This window comes from Hemicordylus capensis, chromosome 14 (genome assembly GCF_027244095.1).
Source record: "Hemicordylus capensis ecotype Gifberg chromosome 14, rHemCap1.1.pri, whole genome shotgun sequence".
NCBI classification, from domain to species: Eukaryota; Metazoa; Chordata; class Lepidosauria; order Squamata; family Cordylidae; genus Hemicordylus; species Hemicordylus capensis.
In genome coordinates, this window is record NC_069670.1 from 19,134,627 (window position 1) to 19,151,089 (window position 16,463).

Sequence of the window (16,463 nt, forward strand, 5' to 3'; positions counted from 1 at the left end):
GCGGTCTCAGAAAGTAGAGGGGGGGAAAGCCAGAGCAACTGGGAGTGCATTCTGTCCATGCCGGGGCTCAGGCACCGGCCTGCAGTCTAAAGCAGGCCTTGAGGGGAGCGGACAGTCCCATTTCGAAAGCAGACTCCATTGTGGAGCCAGCTGAGCTGGGCTGCCACCCCGATGTAAAAGGGGCACGCACGGTGACCACTGTTACGTCTTCAGAGGAACGACACCCAATGCTGGAGAAAGACAGACAGACCAGCACGTGGTTTTTTAAAAGTGCAGCAGCCATCAGGCTGCGCCCGGAGCAAGAGTTCCTCGGAGGAGCTGGAAGGCGCCGGTGCATAATCAGCGATGCCAGCGCGGGGGGGGGCTTCCCAGCCCAAAGGCCAGGCTTGCACCACCAACTCCCTTTCAAGCCTTTGCTTGCCACCCTTCTCCTCCCCACTCGCCCGATAGGAGAGCACGCGCGCCTGAGCACCTTCCGGACTCTTCCCAGCCAGCTCGAGACCGGTGTGATGCAGCAGCAGCAGCAGCAAGCGAGAACCGGAGCCTCGTCCCGAGACCGACGCGCGTCCACAGCCGATGTCCAGACAGCCATCCGATTCCAGACTGTTCAGCGCACAGCCCCGCGCGTGGCGGTCGCGGATTTCGCCCCCGACCCCCGCTCCAGCCACCCGCTTGCAAAAGCTCCGAGGCAAGCAGGCAGCGGACCAGACAGGGGACCCCAAGCATTGGGGCGGCTGCTGCGCCCTGGAGACCGGCGGGTTGGGCCCCCCCTGGGCCATATCTTCCCCCCCCACCCCACCCGGGAAGACACACGCCCGCCCGCCCGCCCGCCCCTGCGAGTGAATACAGGCGGCGCGGACACACCTCCGCAGCAAGGGGAGATGGCGGGCCCCAGCCCCACCGGGAGCGGGATCGGGAGGCTCCTCCAGCCCGCGCTGCTCATCGCCGCCCCGGCCGACTCTCCTTCGCCCACCTGGTCGTCCTCCGCCAGCCGCGACTCTGAGAGCTTTGGGCTGCGCGGTCTATAAGTAGGCAGGCGGGTGAGCCGTTAGGAGCTCCCTCATTGGCTGCTCTCTGGAGCGCCCAAAGTCTGCTAGCCAATCAGAAAACCCTGCATGTCAAGTAGGGGAGAGAGCTCAGAGGAGGGCGGGGTCTTTGATTGACGGTGATTGGCTGTGATTGATTATTGTGTTGGCAGACTGGCTGGTTTTGGAAACCCTGCATGTGAAGTAGGGGAGAGAGCTGGAAGGAGGGGGAGTGACAGCCTTGGAAGTGGAACAGGTTTGGAACAGGTTTTTGTGTGTGTATCGGTTTTTAATGGTTCCCCCCCCCCCCCAGGCAGGGTACTGTGTTGGCGGATTGGCTGATTTTGAGCCAAACTGGCTTATCTCAAAGTTTTTGGCTTATTTTTGGCTATCTTTCGGATTTTCCATCTGGCAACGCATTGTACAAATAATCTACAGCGGTCATTTGCTTGTTGCTATTTTGCATAAGGGGTGGGCGGGGCTATGCAGGCTGCCATGATGAGCACCTGCACTTCTGAAGTGGCAACTGCACAAAATTCGCAATATCAAGCCATCAGAAGCGGTAGGATGGCTTTTGTAGCAGAAATTTGGGCTATTAGGCCTCAAATCCCTGATGAGAAAGAACCAAAGATACTCTTTAGGATGAAATGATGATTTTTGGAATGTGTGTTAAGGAGGGGCTTGGGGGAACAATGAACAATGGGATTACTGTACTCTGAAGAGCTTACATGCACAGCTGGGACCACAATGCATTTTATCTAGAAGAACCATGATTGGTCCTTCTTGGGGGGCGGGGAGGATGCTGAGTTCTACAAGACTATAACTAGATATTTTGGAAGGGCGGTATATAAATCAAATAAATAAATAAATATTAACATAAAGATAAGAATGAGTATATAATATGTCACCACCAGTTTTGTGGGGTGCTTCACCCATCACCTGTGTGTGTCAGGTGAAGGCCCAGCCGTGATTCTCATTTTGTAATAAAGTGCTTTGAATCTGACGGAAAGGGTGTTGGCCTCTACCTAGAAAGAACCTAGAGTGTAGTATTTCTGCTACACTTTCAAGAGTCACCTGGAGACCCAGGCCGGCCCTGGAGGTTGGCAGTCGTAACAAAAGGTCCCATAAAGACAGGGACATCAAGATGAAACACATATTGATGATGATGATGATAAATATTCATATGCTCGGGGTGGCCCTCTCCACCCGCAGCACAGGACCTCCAGTGACTGTTGCTAGTGTCTGTCTTATGTTTCTTTTTAGATTGTGAGCCCTTTGGGGAGAGGGAGCCATCTTATTTGTTTGTTATTTCTCTGTGTAAACTGCTCTGAGCAATTTTTGGAAGGGCAGTATAAAAATCGAATGAATGAATATCCCGTCCCTCCAGTACAATACTACTCCGGGTGGCTCACAACAGTAAAACAATAAAAGTAACTAGCTGTCCTGGTGCAGAGCATCTGCACTGCTAGTTCTCCCTGTTCCCCCACCCCAGCCCCATTTCATTCTGCCACCCCCAGCCCAGTTCGTTCTCCCCACAGATACACACCAGGTCATTTTTCCTCGCGGCCAGCCAGGCTGCTGCCGCCGCTTCCCCTCTGTGGCCACTGCTTTCCCTCCGCGGCCCGTGGGCCAGGCCGCCTCCATTTCTCCACCAGCCAGCCGGCGCCAGCATTCACTTCCCATCCACCTCTGGCTATCTGACAGCTCTCTGAACTCTTGCGAGAGCTGCCATGCCTGGGCTTGGCCACAGGTATATCTTAGAGAATTAAATATATAGATACTGAGCAGTATTATTATTATTATTATTATTATTATTATTATTATTATTATTGATGATGATTACTATTACATTTATATCCTGCTCTTCCTCCAAGGAGCCCAGAGTGGTGTACTACATACTTAAGTTTCTCCTCACAACAACCCTGTGAAGCAGGTTAGGCTGAGAGAGAAGTGACTGGCCCAGAGTCACCCAGCTAATCTCATGGCTGAATGGGGATTTGAACTTGGGTCTCCCTGGTCCTAGTCCAGCACTCTAGCCACTGGATCCAAATGTTTTCAACAGAGAAAGAAGACAGTCCTACAAGTATCCTAGTCTCAAATGTGTCTATATGTGACTGATCTATACATATATGACTCAAAGTGTACGTATATGCAACTTCCTTGATGGTACCCTGCTGGGCTGATCATTCACTTTGTGCTGCTCAGAGTTCCTGCTGCAGGAGCCCTCAAAGGAGAGGGGTTTGTTGCAGGCAGAAGTTGGCCCAGGTGGTCGTGGTGCTGGGCCGTCTGCAACAAACCCTCTCCTTTGAGGGCTCCTTACACGTCTGGTTTCGCATCCTGCTTTCAGTTTGGGGAAGATCATGGCTAGGGAAGAGGCAGGTGGGGGGGAATAAAGATGCCTGAGTTGTCCTCTTTTTGCTTTATTTATTATTTATTTTTATTTATTTGTCAAATTTATACCCCGCCCAAACTTACGTCTCTGGGCGGCCAACAACAATTAAAACACATATAAAAGTTAAAACAGTTCAACATATAACACATATAAAGTTAAAACAATACAATAATTTTAAAACCATAAAATTAAAGGCTTATAGGCATGGGGTGGAGAGAAATCAACAAGCTTCAAATCTTGATAGAATAAGAAAGTTTACTTTTTAAAAACCAGTTCAATTCAAGCATTACTTTTACGGCAAAAATGCAAACTCAAAACAAACCTACCAAAAGAACATCCCAGGGGAAAATAAAAGGTTGGAAAGAAACGCACCCACTAACCTAACACCCTACACTGGTCCCTGCACAGAGTTCTCTAGATTCTCTCCCTTCTCGGCGTCTGGCTTGCTGGGCAGTCTCTTGTCCTGCTCTCGGCAGAGGTCTGGGGCTCAGTGATTTCAGCGCTGGTCTTCAGAGGGTACTTGTGGGCCACATCCAGGCCATCCTTCCAGGCTGAGATTCCCCCGCTCCAGACAAAAGGCATCCTTGAGGGTGTTTTCTTTGCCAGGCACATGCTGGACCCGCATCTGTGACTCTTGCAGCATCCAGGACCACCTTTGCCACTTAGAGCCCAAAGTCCCCATAGTCCGTGACCACTGAACCACATGGTCGTTAGTCCACAAGGTCACCTGTTGCACAAAGTCACAAGGTCTGCCTATGTCCACATTCTTGTGATTCCTTTTCTTTTTGACAAGAGACTCCCTTTTGAGAAACTTCCGTTGGCCAGCGATTTCAGCTGCCCACAAGACATTTCCTGTCCCTCTGTCCATAAACCTTCGTCCAAGGTCTTTAGGGTCTCGAGAATATACTTGGTTCAGGCCAAGTCAGTCCAGCACCTTGACGCTGATACCAACTTAGCCCCTGACAACCATTTCTACAAATGACATCACATGACTACATCAAATTGACTCAGAATTCTTTCAGGTCAAAGCAGCCTTGAAATGTTTGGGGCACAAGCTCTTCAACCACAACACAAATAACATCCTCTCCTTCTGACATGCCACTACAACCCTTGGCCAGATCCCCATGGACAACCACACTGGGTACCCCACTCATGGACTTGCCTTCCTGGAGATCCTGGTTCTGCTCAGCCCAATCCAAGGTGGCGAGACCCACACGGGGATCCTCTCCTGGGGGGAAGACAGTGGAGCCCTCTGGGGGGAGCTCGGCTGGCTGTTGCTGTTGAGGCGGAAGCATCTCTTGCTCCTGTCCATGCTGCTTTGGGTGAAGGCAGAGGGTGCTCTGCCTTATTCTTGCATTTCACTTTCTTGCCAGGTTTGTCCTGGGGCTTGCAGTGTAAGGGAGCTACTCCTGGAGAACGTCACCAAAATCCAGGTCCTCTCCTAGCAAGCTCCTAGTAAGCAGGGACAGTTGTGAAGTCAGAGCTGTGGAGGCCAAGACTGGCAAGCCACCACTCGGTCTGCCTCTGCATGCAGCTCTTCCCGCATTTAATGAAATCGATATACAACCAGGAAGAGTAATATCTTCTACCAAGTTTCCTGCATTATCAATCTCTCGTGCTTGGTGATAAAGGACATAAAATCAGGGTCTGTACTTTTAGACCTTAAGCCAGCCACATTCCACACAAGTGTTGCAACCTGGTTAAAAGGCTTTGAATGTCAGTCTACAACCAGCATGTTTCCCTGTTCAGACGGGGTAGGTCCCTGGATCTGTCCCATTATTTCAGATGTTCTCTGCAAAGATCTATTGCAGCACTCATTGTCCAGCAGAGTTATTGTCCTCGATAAGACTGTGTCTAAACCAGGGAGTCACTTGATCTCTTGCTCTAGGAAGCTGTTTACACTAAAAGTATCTTTACCCAACCTAGTCTGGGCATCTCTCTTTGGCGAGGAATTGTCCTTAGGTCTCAGTAGAGCTGTGATGTTATCCAAATGAGGGTCAGTTAGTATCCCCCTCCAGCTATTTTCCTTCAATGGAGCATTTTCATACAGGGCGACTCTCACATGGTCAATCAAGAGTTGGTTATTGTGTATTGGACCTTGGTTTTGCAGGTCCTCCACTGAATCATGTTCCATAGAGAGCTCAGCAAGGTCAGTGAAAGCTTGTTGTTCTAAAGAGCTCAGGCTGTACTTGTTTCAACAGAAGAGCTATTGCATCCACTTTCCCTTCCATACACCAAGTAAGGTTGGAAGGGTGAGCTGCAAAGTATCAGCCATTCACTTGCAAAGGTGAGCCAACATCGCATTCTGCTCCGATGCCGTATTCGGCCTACTGTCAGTTGTGAAAGGGTCAGAATTTACTGCCTTGATAGCACTGTTTGTAATCTTTGTAATGTCATTAGAGGATCCTAATGCCTCATCTCTATTGTAAGTAGAGAGCTTAGATTGAGGACTTACAGAAGGAGTTAAGGACTGGTCCATAGGAGATTGCTTGGAGCGTCTCTCCCGTTCTGTGGATTCGGTGGATTCAATGGGTTCAGCGGTTGGACTTACACGCGAGCGTTTTTTCCGTCCCATATTAAAGTTCTATCTATTGTCGTAGTAAATCAAGTTGGAGTTCTCTTTTTATCTGCAAACGGTTTGACTCGAGGAAGTATGCAGATCGGCACTGACAGGAAAAACACAAGTGTTTCGGAGGAGCTCTGAAAACTCCAGCCATTCACCTCCATGTTGGCTCCCCTCGAGGTCCTCTCCTGGCTCGAAGAGGTCTGCTGGCTGGGAGGGAAGACGGGCAGGGCTTAGTTTGCAAAAGGGGCCCTGCCCACTCCCGAGGAAAGGAGGAGGCTTCCGGGCTGGAATTCCCAAACGGCTTCCCCAGCTGAATTTGGTCGGCCAGTAGCTCTCTGTTGTCCTCAAATTCCAACGCTCACACGAAGAGGTCGTCTAGTTGGGAACGAAGACAAGAGAATGAGTGACAGCACGGCTTGACTTTGGAAAGGGGCAAAGGGAAAGGGGTCTGCCGCCAAGAAAAGGAGGCGGCTTGTGGGTGGGTCTTCCCAAGGGGGAGCCGCAGAGATAGCTTCCCCAGCTGCAGTTTGGCTTCAAGGCCTTCCTCAGGGAGCGCCATGTTTCCCTGGGGCAGGATTGGGGTGAGCAGGGCTGGCTCTGGGGAAGGCTCTGGGGTGTCAGGAGGAGGGAGGACGTGGGCTCCTCAGAGACCCATGGTGGGCACAGAGGGGGAGCCCCCCAAGCCCAGAGCAGGGAGGGAGCTCTGCCGGCCCCATGTCTTTCAGGATGGACATTACCTTAATCGGAGGAATGGCTCCCATCACCCTTGGCCCTGGATGTCGTTCGGCCCACCCTCCGAATGCCCAGTGGCAGGAGTGGCTTGATCTGCTCTGCCTGTCGAGAGAGGGAGAAAAGAAGGCCCTTCAGAGCTCTTCTGGGGACCCTGGATCCTGGAGGGGGGAGCTGGGGGGTGCCACAGCAGTGCCAGGCGAGCATGGGGGAGACTTACCTCAAAATAGAAGGGGGGTCCAATGGCCATGTTGAGGAGCAAGAATCCAACATTCTCCGCCATGGCTGCCTCCTCCTCATCCTCGCTGAAAATCTCAGCGTCTATGGCCTGTTGGACGAAAAAGTCCCTTTGAATGAAAAGCTGGAGAGGACCTGGGTGAGTTCCATCAAGGATGCGAATGGACCCCCCAAACAAGAGCCCACCACCATGTCATCGGCTAAAAAGTGATGCTTCCCAAGGATGCCTGCACTCTGGGAAAATATCCAGTCTATGGCTGGTGGAAGTATGCTAACAGCATGGAATAAAAAGAGAAGATAGAGAGAACGTGGAATAGGCCATCTCATTTACCACATCAAGGGGAACAAGGCACATTCAAGAAGTCAATACAGGTCACAAGGAAAAACATGGCCTTTTCCAGTTAAATGAGATGGCTTACTCAATGTTTTTCTTCCTCTTGTCTTTTTATTCCAAGGTGTTCAGAGGTATTGCATACTTCCCCCATCCATCGACTCGATAATTTCCCAAAATCCATACATACTTTTAAAGCAGAACTTTTGGGGCTGTTATATGGCGGTGGCTACTTTTGGGGTCCATACAGTCCCCCCCCCCCAATGCCACAGCCCTAGACGGAATCCTCCGGCCAGCAGCCCCCATGCCAGGCTGCTGAGAGCTGGGACCCAAGACGGCGGAAGACCGAGGGGGTGGGGGGGCTTCTCTCCCATGTCTCTGCGGCAGCCTCAGGAAGGAAGCGTCCCCCAATGCCCAGAAGCGAGTCTCCTGGGGGGTCACCCACTGGGTCAGGTGAGCCAGGTGGGGGAAAAGGGGTCTCCTCAGGGCGGGGACCTGCCTGTGGGCTGCCCTCCCCTGGCCGCTCAGAGAGGGAGGCGGCCCCACAGGTGCCAGGAGGGGGCTGCATGTGTGGACGCTGCTGACCGGGAGGGAGCTGAGGCCTCTCCCACTGACATGCCCCACCCAAGCCCAGAAGGGTAGGGCAGGGGACCCCTTCTGCTGACCCCCAGACTGGGCCAGAGGATGTCTCTCCTTCTCGAGAGGGCACCACCCTCTCCCAAACTTACCTCAGCAATCCTGATGAGGTGGGCCAGGGTGGGCTTTTCGGCAAGCATTGCTTCCAGCATCCTCCTCATGGACCTCTGCGGGGGCAGAAATGGGCTCTGAAGGGGAGAGAGAGAGAGCCAGAGTGTGGCTGCTGCTGGCCTGAGGGGTTCCCGGCCCCTCCTCAGGGCCCCCCCAAAGCCCTGCCGGTCCTTTTCCCTCATGCGGGATCAAGGCGTCTGTCTGTCTCCATTGGGGAGGGGGTCTTATGCAGGCCCCCCTACCAAGAGAGCACAGGCCCAGCCAGAGGTGTCGATATTTACTTCTCGGTCTTCCTCCGGCTCTCCTCCAATCATATGGTTCATCCAGAAGATGGATTCTGAGATGAGCTTTTGCTCCATTTTGCCTCCCAAGCAGGGCTTCATCTGACTGCCAAAAGAAAAGGAGAAAGATTAGAAAACCAGCCAGGGTGGGGGGTGGGAGATAATGCCATGAAGAAACTGGCAGAGGAGGGGGAAGGTATCAGCACCCTAATCTGGGCCCCGATCCCTGTCCTGCCCTCCACGTACCTTAAGGAGGCAATGGCCTCTGTGCAGAGGGAGAAGAGGTGGTGGGGCACGGGGTCTTCCCAGATGTAGGCCATCTCCTCCTGGGAGGGAACAGAGAGCAGGAGGGAGTCACCCCAGAGGCCCTGGGGGGGCTTCCCTTCTCCTGCCCCAGAAGCGCCCAGCCCCCTCTCCCGGCTGGGGTTCACCCCGTTCCAAGGGCGGCTGCCTCCTCCCCGCTCACCCCCATCCAGGCCTCCCCTCCCGCCAGCCGACCCCTTTGCCTCAAAGTTCCCTGCCCCAAATCACTTACCAGCACGGCCTGGGCGGCCAGCCCTTTCGAGAACGGAAGGCGCTGCTCCCCCCTCCGGATGGCTTCCTGGCAGGCCTGGATCAGGGCCATCAGGAAAGCGATCCTGCCCCTCCGCTCCTGAAAGGGGCAAGCGTGGGGCTGTTATGTGGGGAAGGATTTCCCCTCCCTCCTCCGGAATGGACCGGGCAGGCCCCCTTGGATGAGAGGCTGCCATCCCGCTGTTTCCAGGTACCCTGGACAAGGATCTGGGCTTCCCGGGGACCGTACTGGGTGAGGGTGGTTCCCTACCTTCCCTCCGCCTCCTTCCTTCAACGTTCCGGCTTGATGTACCCTCTGCAGCCTGGCGTGAATGAGATGGCAGGGGCTGGAAGCTGCCGAGTGGGGAAGAGAGGGAGAAGGCAGGACCGTGAGCGAGCTGTCCTGCCAGCCGGGCCACCCCCTGTCCTTCTGCCCCACCATCCCCCCCAAAAGGGGCTCCTCCTCACCTCCAGCATCCTGCACGGGGGGCGCTGACGGCCCGGGCTCGCTGCTCTCCCCAACTGGCGGCAGCGAGGGAGGCAGCACGGTGGGAGCAGGGGCCACCCGGTTCTTCCTCCCACAGATGCACCACCAACAGGGGCAGGCAGCTGGCTTGGAGGCTGCGGGCTCCCCTGGGGCATCCAGGGGGGCCACCCGACTGCTCCTCCTGGAAAAGAAGCCTCGGATCCTGCGCAACCTAGAAGAGAGCAGGAAGACAGTGAGGACGAGGCCCTTGGGCAGGAATGTTGGTGGGGCGTGGGGTGGGCGAGAGGGAGCATATGGAGCACATTCCAACTACTATTGGACTGTGGAATTGAGGCACCAAAGCCCACAGTGATGTTTGAGGATAACCAAGGTTGTATCCAGATCTCCCAAATGGAGAAAAGCAGGTCTTGAACCCAGCATGTTCCTATCAAGTACCACTATGGTCGAGACTTGCAAGAGAAAGGGGTGGTCCAGTCGAAGCACTGCCCAGCAGAAGAGATGCTGGCAGATGGATTAACCAAGGCATTGCCCAGAGGAGGGGTCTCGGAAACGGGATTCAGTGCATTGACCTTTTGCACCAACTTTTGGGTATCCTCACACTGTTCAACCTGTCTCTACTGTATGACCCTATTTAAATTTTTATTTAATCAGACAATACATCAACATGAATAGTAAAACTGATACATAATGACATCCATTAACCATCCTTCCAGAGATGTAAATCATTAGATGGAGGAGAATGACTGAAATTATCTTGATTTGTGAACACAATAAAATCCGACCATATCATGAAAAAAGACCAATAAGATGGGTCAATTTTTCAGATAGGGCAATATGCCACATAGACTGATACCAAGATGTCAGACATGGTTTTATGCTTCCAGTATTGTGCAATGGATAATCTAGCTGCAGTTAACATGGAAACTATAAGATCCTTAGACAATAGTGCCAAATTAGCTCCCGAAAATACATTTAATAGAGCCAACTCTGCTCTCATATCTAATCTCTGTTGTGTAATTTTACCAATTTTTAAAAATTCCTCTGTCCAAAAGAAGAAAATACTGGGACAAGACCACCATAAATGGAAGTATGTTCCCCTATTTCCACAGCCGTTCCAGCATAGCGGGGACAAACTTTTATGAATGTGGGATAATCTGGAAGGGGTCAAATGCCACCTGTGAAAGAGCTTCACAAAATTCTCTCTAATTCGGGAAGAGGTAGAAAACACCAGCTTCCATTTCAGTATTCAATTCCATTGTGAGTCGCTAATCGTTTGTTGTAGGCCATTTCCCCAGGCCAACCTAAGGCCAATTAATGGATCAGATGTTTGAATTATTAGAATCTCATATAATCTAGAAATAAATCCCTTAGAAACTTATGAAGCCTTCAATATTAATTCCTCAAACATAGTGAAATTCCTCTTAGCCTGCTTAACGATATCAGGATGTAAAATAAAGGACTGAAACAGAAGAAAATCTAACCAAGAGTAATGCTTATTCATGAACTTCTCCTGAATAGTTTCGAAATCAATTGGCTTATCCAAATAATAAAAATCCTTTAATCTATTTGCAATACCTCCAAAACCACCAAGAAATCGAGAGGATGAATCTAAAGCTGGAAATTTAGGATGACTACAAATGGATAACAAGGGGGAATATGGAGGGGGGAATTTTATGCCATTTCCTCCAGATCTTAAAAGTGGTTCTTAAGGATGGATTGATAAGCGATTTAGAACTCTTAATAAATTCAAATATCAATACTAAGTTGTTAATATTACCGAGATATTCTTCAGGAACCTGATATGACTCCTCTGCTATTTCCTGTTGAGTCTCAGAATCCCTTCCTTTCCTCTTAGAGAGCAGATGGAAACCTCTCTCTCTCTCTCCCTCCCTACCTATTCCTTATGTAGATCTTTAGATGGAGGATTAGGTCTTTCCTCTCCAAAGGTGTACTTCACTAATCAACTGAGTTAGTATTTTATTCTACAAGAATCTCCCGTGTCTTCTATAAATAGCCGCAAGAACTAAATTCTACAAACAACACTGTTAACTGGATGGTTTTGCTTCTTTAGTGCTCTGTTAATTAACTGGGGGATAAAAATTACATCGCCCAACACGCAATGCCTGGAGATCAGGGTATTAAATGCTTTATAAATGACATGGAATGGAAGAATTAAATCAATACTTACATAATAAGCAGGATCGCTGTTCCTCGACGATGAAAGATTTCCTACACTAACACTAACACCTAACTCAATCTAACTCAAATAAAACAGCAAAAAACAACAACTCCCCAAACAAAAACAAGACAAACCCCAACCCCCTCCCAATCCCTCCCTCTCCAAAGAATATTTTCAAACCCAAGAAACCTAACTCAATCTAACTGCAATCTAACTAAACCTAACTCTATCAGAAAAACAAAATCTAAAAACTAACAGAAGCTAAAACCAACCCCAACCGCCTCCCCCCTCCCTATCCCAAACAAATCCCCGCCTCAAATCGCTTCGCTATCCTTCCTCTACTCTCTACTCAATCTCTCTCTCTTTCTCTCTCTCTTTCTCTCTCACAGTCGCGCCCAATCGCTCTCTAAATAACTTTCGCTGCCACAGACGCTCTCACAGACACCCGCTCTCTTGCACTCTCACATTCATTCAGAGGAGCCAGCCAGGATTCCTGCCCCAGGACCCCGTAGCGACGGGTGATGTCACAAAGGGGGCTGCATCACCAGCTAACGGCCAACTCAATGGCCACTGGTCCTCTGGAGTCGAGGGCCCTCCTTGGAACTTTGGGGCACCTGCAGTTCTTCCGGGGGTCTCTCCCTTCCCCCAAGAGGCCCCACTCTGGCTAGAGGGACACTGTCCCAAATCCCTTCTGGGAGACCCTTCCCACCTCCAGGGCACTTTCCAGAGGACGCACTACAACAGTGTCACTACATGTCCATTCAGTCTGCTGCCTGTGTTTCCACCTGGCAGTCCCTGCTCTGCCAAGCAAGGTGCCATTGACATTTCTGATGCCTTCTTTTGGATTTCATCCTTGCATTTTAGTCCTACAACATTGCATGAGCATTCAAAAAAAAGAAGAGAAAAGCTGTATGTTCCCATTGTAGGAGGGTTGCACAAGCTATTTACGTTTCCAAAACAATCCTGCCAGGTGGAAGCATTTTACTGCTGAACAGCATGAAATCTGGAAAGTGCCCAGAACTCCCTTCTTTGCTGCTGTGAACTCCAGAGTCCCCAAGGACACCTCCCTTTCGGAGTACCAAATACAACAGGCTCCTTCCTAGAGCAGCGGCTCATCCAAAGAGGACTCCGTATACAGGTGGATCTCCCTCTACCATCCAGAGTGATCACCGGCCCTGATGCTTCCGGAAAAACACACCCTCCAACATTTCGGGAATGACAGGGGGGTCTTCTACCAAATGTGTTTCTAGTCCTCCATTCCCACTAGAAGGGTTACTCCTTGGCCAGAATCCACCTCCAGGGAGACCACGACAACAAATATTTATACACCCATTTTCACCATTAGGGTCATTAGGAAGGGGACTGAAAAGACAAGTGCTATTATTGTTATTCTTTCTACCAGTAAATGGTGAGGCTCCCTTTGCAGTTCTCTGTCCAGTTCTGGTCACCGTGTCTTCCAGGGGACATTGTAGAACTGGAGAAGGTGCAGAAGAGGGCAACCCAGATGATCAGGGGCCTGGAGCACCTTCCTTAGGAGGCAAGGCTACAGCATCTGGGGCTTTTTAGTCTGGAAAAGAGGCTGCAACAGGGAGACAGGAGAGAGGTCTGTAAAATGATGGATGGTGTGGAGAAGATGGATAGGAAGAATTTCTTCTCCCTCTCTTGCAAGTCTAGAACCAGACTGTGGAACCTGAGCCACAAGCTCAGACTTGATATTGCCTGAACTGCACGGACAGAGCGAGATCCTGAGCAGTATTCTCTTAAATCCACCATCCAGAATGGCAGAAGGCAGGGCATTACAGGGCACCCTGCTGAGTGAGCAAAGAGGCACCTTTTAAAAGCGATGCTTCTCTTTCTTGAGCAGGGGGAGAGCAACTGGCCCTCTCCATCCCCAGCACAGCATCCCTCCAGTGGCTGTTGCTGGTGTCCATCTCTTGTCTTTTTAAAAGATTGTGATCCCTTTGGGGACAGGGAGCCATTTTATTTGTTGATCGATATCTGTGTAAAGCGCTCTGGAAATTTGAGTTGAAAAGCGGTATAGAAATATTCATTGTATTGTTGTATTGTATTGTATTAAACTGCACCAGTGAGAATGCTCCCTTCTGGTTTAGAGGGGCCAAATTTGTACACTTCGCGGCTGGCTGAGGGTCGTATGAGAAACCACCGGGGATGCTACTAAGGGTAACAGGACTTACATCAGGTTGCTTCTCCATATCCACAATACGTTGTTTAAGCATTTCTTTGGGGGCATCACATCCTAATGAAAGCAGATATTGTGGAGAGAGGCCATATCTGCCCAATTTGTCATGAAGGCTCTTGCTCCAATGAGAATGGAACTCCTCTTTCAATACGGGGGTGGGGGGTGGGGGCAGGCCCTGATGGCACAAATATAATCTGAGCCAGAAGTTAAATGTGTGAAGCCAGCCCTGGCCCTTAAGTGTGGTTAAACCCACCTCTAGGTGTAGGGTGGCATTTGAAACACATCCAGGCACACGATGGCGCTTGTGGTGCTTCAGGTGGTCTTGGCAAGATGCAGGAATGAAATAAACTTTCCCCATGCAGATTGCTGCCCACACACACACTGCTCCCAAGGCTTGGCCCTGGCAATCGGACACGGAATAGACATCCGCTGGTCGCCCATGTGCCCACCCAAAGGACTGGAAATTCTTTGCCAAAGGAATTAAGGAGATCATTACACTTATGGAGAGAGGTGTAAAAGTGTATTCTACAGTGATAAGCCCCAAACATTCTATTGGTCACAAAATCCAAACGGTCCAATCTGCTAGAAATTTGGAACAGGGTAATAAATGAAGAGATCACAGCAAACACACACACACAATTCTCCAAGCCATTTGAACTCCCTGTTCTAAGCAGGCAGGAACGCGGAATATCTTATAGTGCTCACACGTCTCCCATTCAAATGCAAGCCAGGGTGGACCCTGCTTAGCAAAGGGGGCAATTCCCAGCAGCCACAGAGGCCAGTAGAATGCTGAGAGTTGTAGGCCAACATCCACAGGAAGGTGAAAGCGGAGCCGTCTTAAGCAGAGCTGTACACACTCCCACTGCCTGTCGTCCGCTGGCCAATCACCTCCCATGACACAGCTGGTGCCACACCCCAGGCCTGACCATGGGGCCGAGAGAGGCACCGCCCTCCATGAGGATGGCAGGGAGTTCTGGTGTCTGGTCCCTGCCCGGCCAGCTCCACTTTTCCCATGAGGCAGTGCCGCAGATGCACCCTGGCACCCTTTCGAAGGGCGACTCAGCTCCTCTTCCTCCCTCCTCCTGTCCCAGAGGGGCTTCCACCCCAAGGGGGTTTTCCCCCTGGGTCATGCTGGGGAACCTGTGGTCCTTGCGAGTGTTCCCTCTATCAGGGATTCCTAGATGTTGTGGACTACAACTCCAAGAATCCCCAGCCACAGTTCCCCCAGCACAGTTCGTCTTGTTTTGGCATATTCACCTGAGTAAATGCGGCTTCTGTTATCATACACATAGAAAGTTTGTATTATTATAATGTATTATGTAAAAGCATTTTCCTTAATGTATGGTTTATTCTTTGTTGCATCAGCATTTGAAAAGTTTTTGTGGAGCAACTTACACTCCCCTGGAAGAATTTTAGCAATGGGGAAGTAATACAGAAACTTTACAGCAACCAGGGTGAAGATGCTGACTTTGTGAAACTGTTTAGACATTCACAGTTGGAAATAATGGATTTCTGATGAAGCAGCAGCGAAAGAAAGATTTATCGCAAAATCTTGTTAAATATATACTTATTGTATTGTGTTGGTTATACATTATTTACATTGTAGAAAGTTGATACATTTCATGTTTACATAAATAGTTTACATCTTGTTCATTTAGTGGTATTTGATTTTGTATTGTTTATGCATAGTACCACTCCCCTATATATCATTTTTTGTATAGGGAGTAATGGGCTGGATGAGTGATAACAAATTGAATCTTAATCCAAGCAAGATGGAGGTGTTCATTGTGGGGGATTGGAATTTAAGGGAGGAGTTAGATCTTCCTGTGCTGGATGGGGTTACACTCCCCCAGAAGGAACAGATACGCAGCTTGGGAGTGCTCTTGGATCCAGGCCTCACCCTGGTGTCTCAGGTGGAGGCCATGGCCAGAAGCACTTTCTGTCAGCTCCGGATGATTCGACAGTGGCGTCCATTCCTTGAAGAGAACGATCTCAGAACAGTGGTGCATCAGTTGGCAGCCTCCCAGCTTGACTATTCCAACGCACTCTATGTGGGGCTGCCTTTGTACGTAGTTTGGAAACTTCAGTTAGTTGAAATGCAGCAGCCAGTTTGGTCTCTGGGGCAAACCGGAGAGACCATATTATGCCTGTCTTGAAACAGTTACACTGGCTGCCAATATGTTTCTGGGCAAATTACAAAGTGCTGGTTATTACCTTTAAAGCCCCAAAGGGCTTAGGTCCAAGTTATCTTAGAAAGCGCCTTCTTCTGCATGATCCCCACCGCACATTAAGGTCATCTGAGGAGTTCCGTCTTCAGGTACCACCAGTTCGTCTGGTTGTGACTCAGAGCTGCTCCTGGGCTGTGCAATGTGCTCCTGAAAGAAATCCACACATTTTCTTGTTCTTAATCTCCCCCCCCCCTTATCCTAATGGCTCCTTTCATCCTGATAAGAGAGCAACAACGGAAACACATCTCTGGGATTCTCAGTGAAGTGGAGTAGTTAATCTGGGTTTATTGATAAGCCAATAGTCTGCCCTGCTTAGCAAGGCCCTCTGTCTTCTGGGGAGATTGTGGAAGGGGGTTTCTTTGGCCATCGGAAGAGCTGGTGATGAATTCCAGCCCCATCAGCAAATAGGCCCTGTAGACTCTGGTTGAACAGTAGGAGCAGAAGGAGCGGGTGGTGCCACATTACCCACACACAGCCTGCCACTGTGTTTCCCCCACCACCATGCCAGC

The 16,463-nt window shown here is 50.3% G+C and overlaps 1 protein-coding gene across 1 annotated transcript; it reads right to left on the reverse strand.

Annotated features, from left to right (window-relative positions):
• Positions 1-3,478: 3,478 nt before the first annotated feature.
• LOC128337703 (uncharacterized) lies at positions 3,479-11,978 on the reverse strand. The gene is made up of 10 exons (XM_053278982.1): positions 11,536-11,978; positions 9,329-9,558; positions 9,132-9,214; positions 8,844-8,960; positions 8,555-8,634; positions 8,309-8,414; positions 8,009-8,104; positions 6,933-7,040; positions 6,721-6,817; positions 3,479-6,358 (listed from the first exon to the last, which is right to left on the reverse strand). Coding segments are annotated over exons 1-9 (918 nt in total). The 5' UTR covers positions 11,538-11,978; the 3' UTR covers positions 3,479-6,358; position 6,721.
• Positions 11,979-16,463: the final 4,485 nt, after the last annotated feature.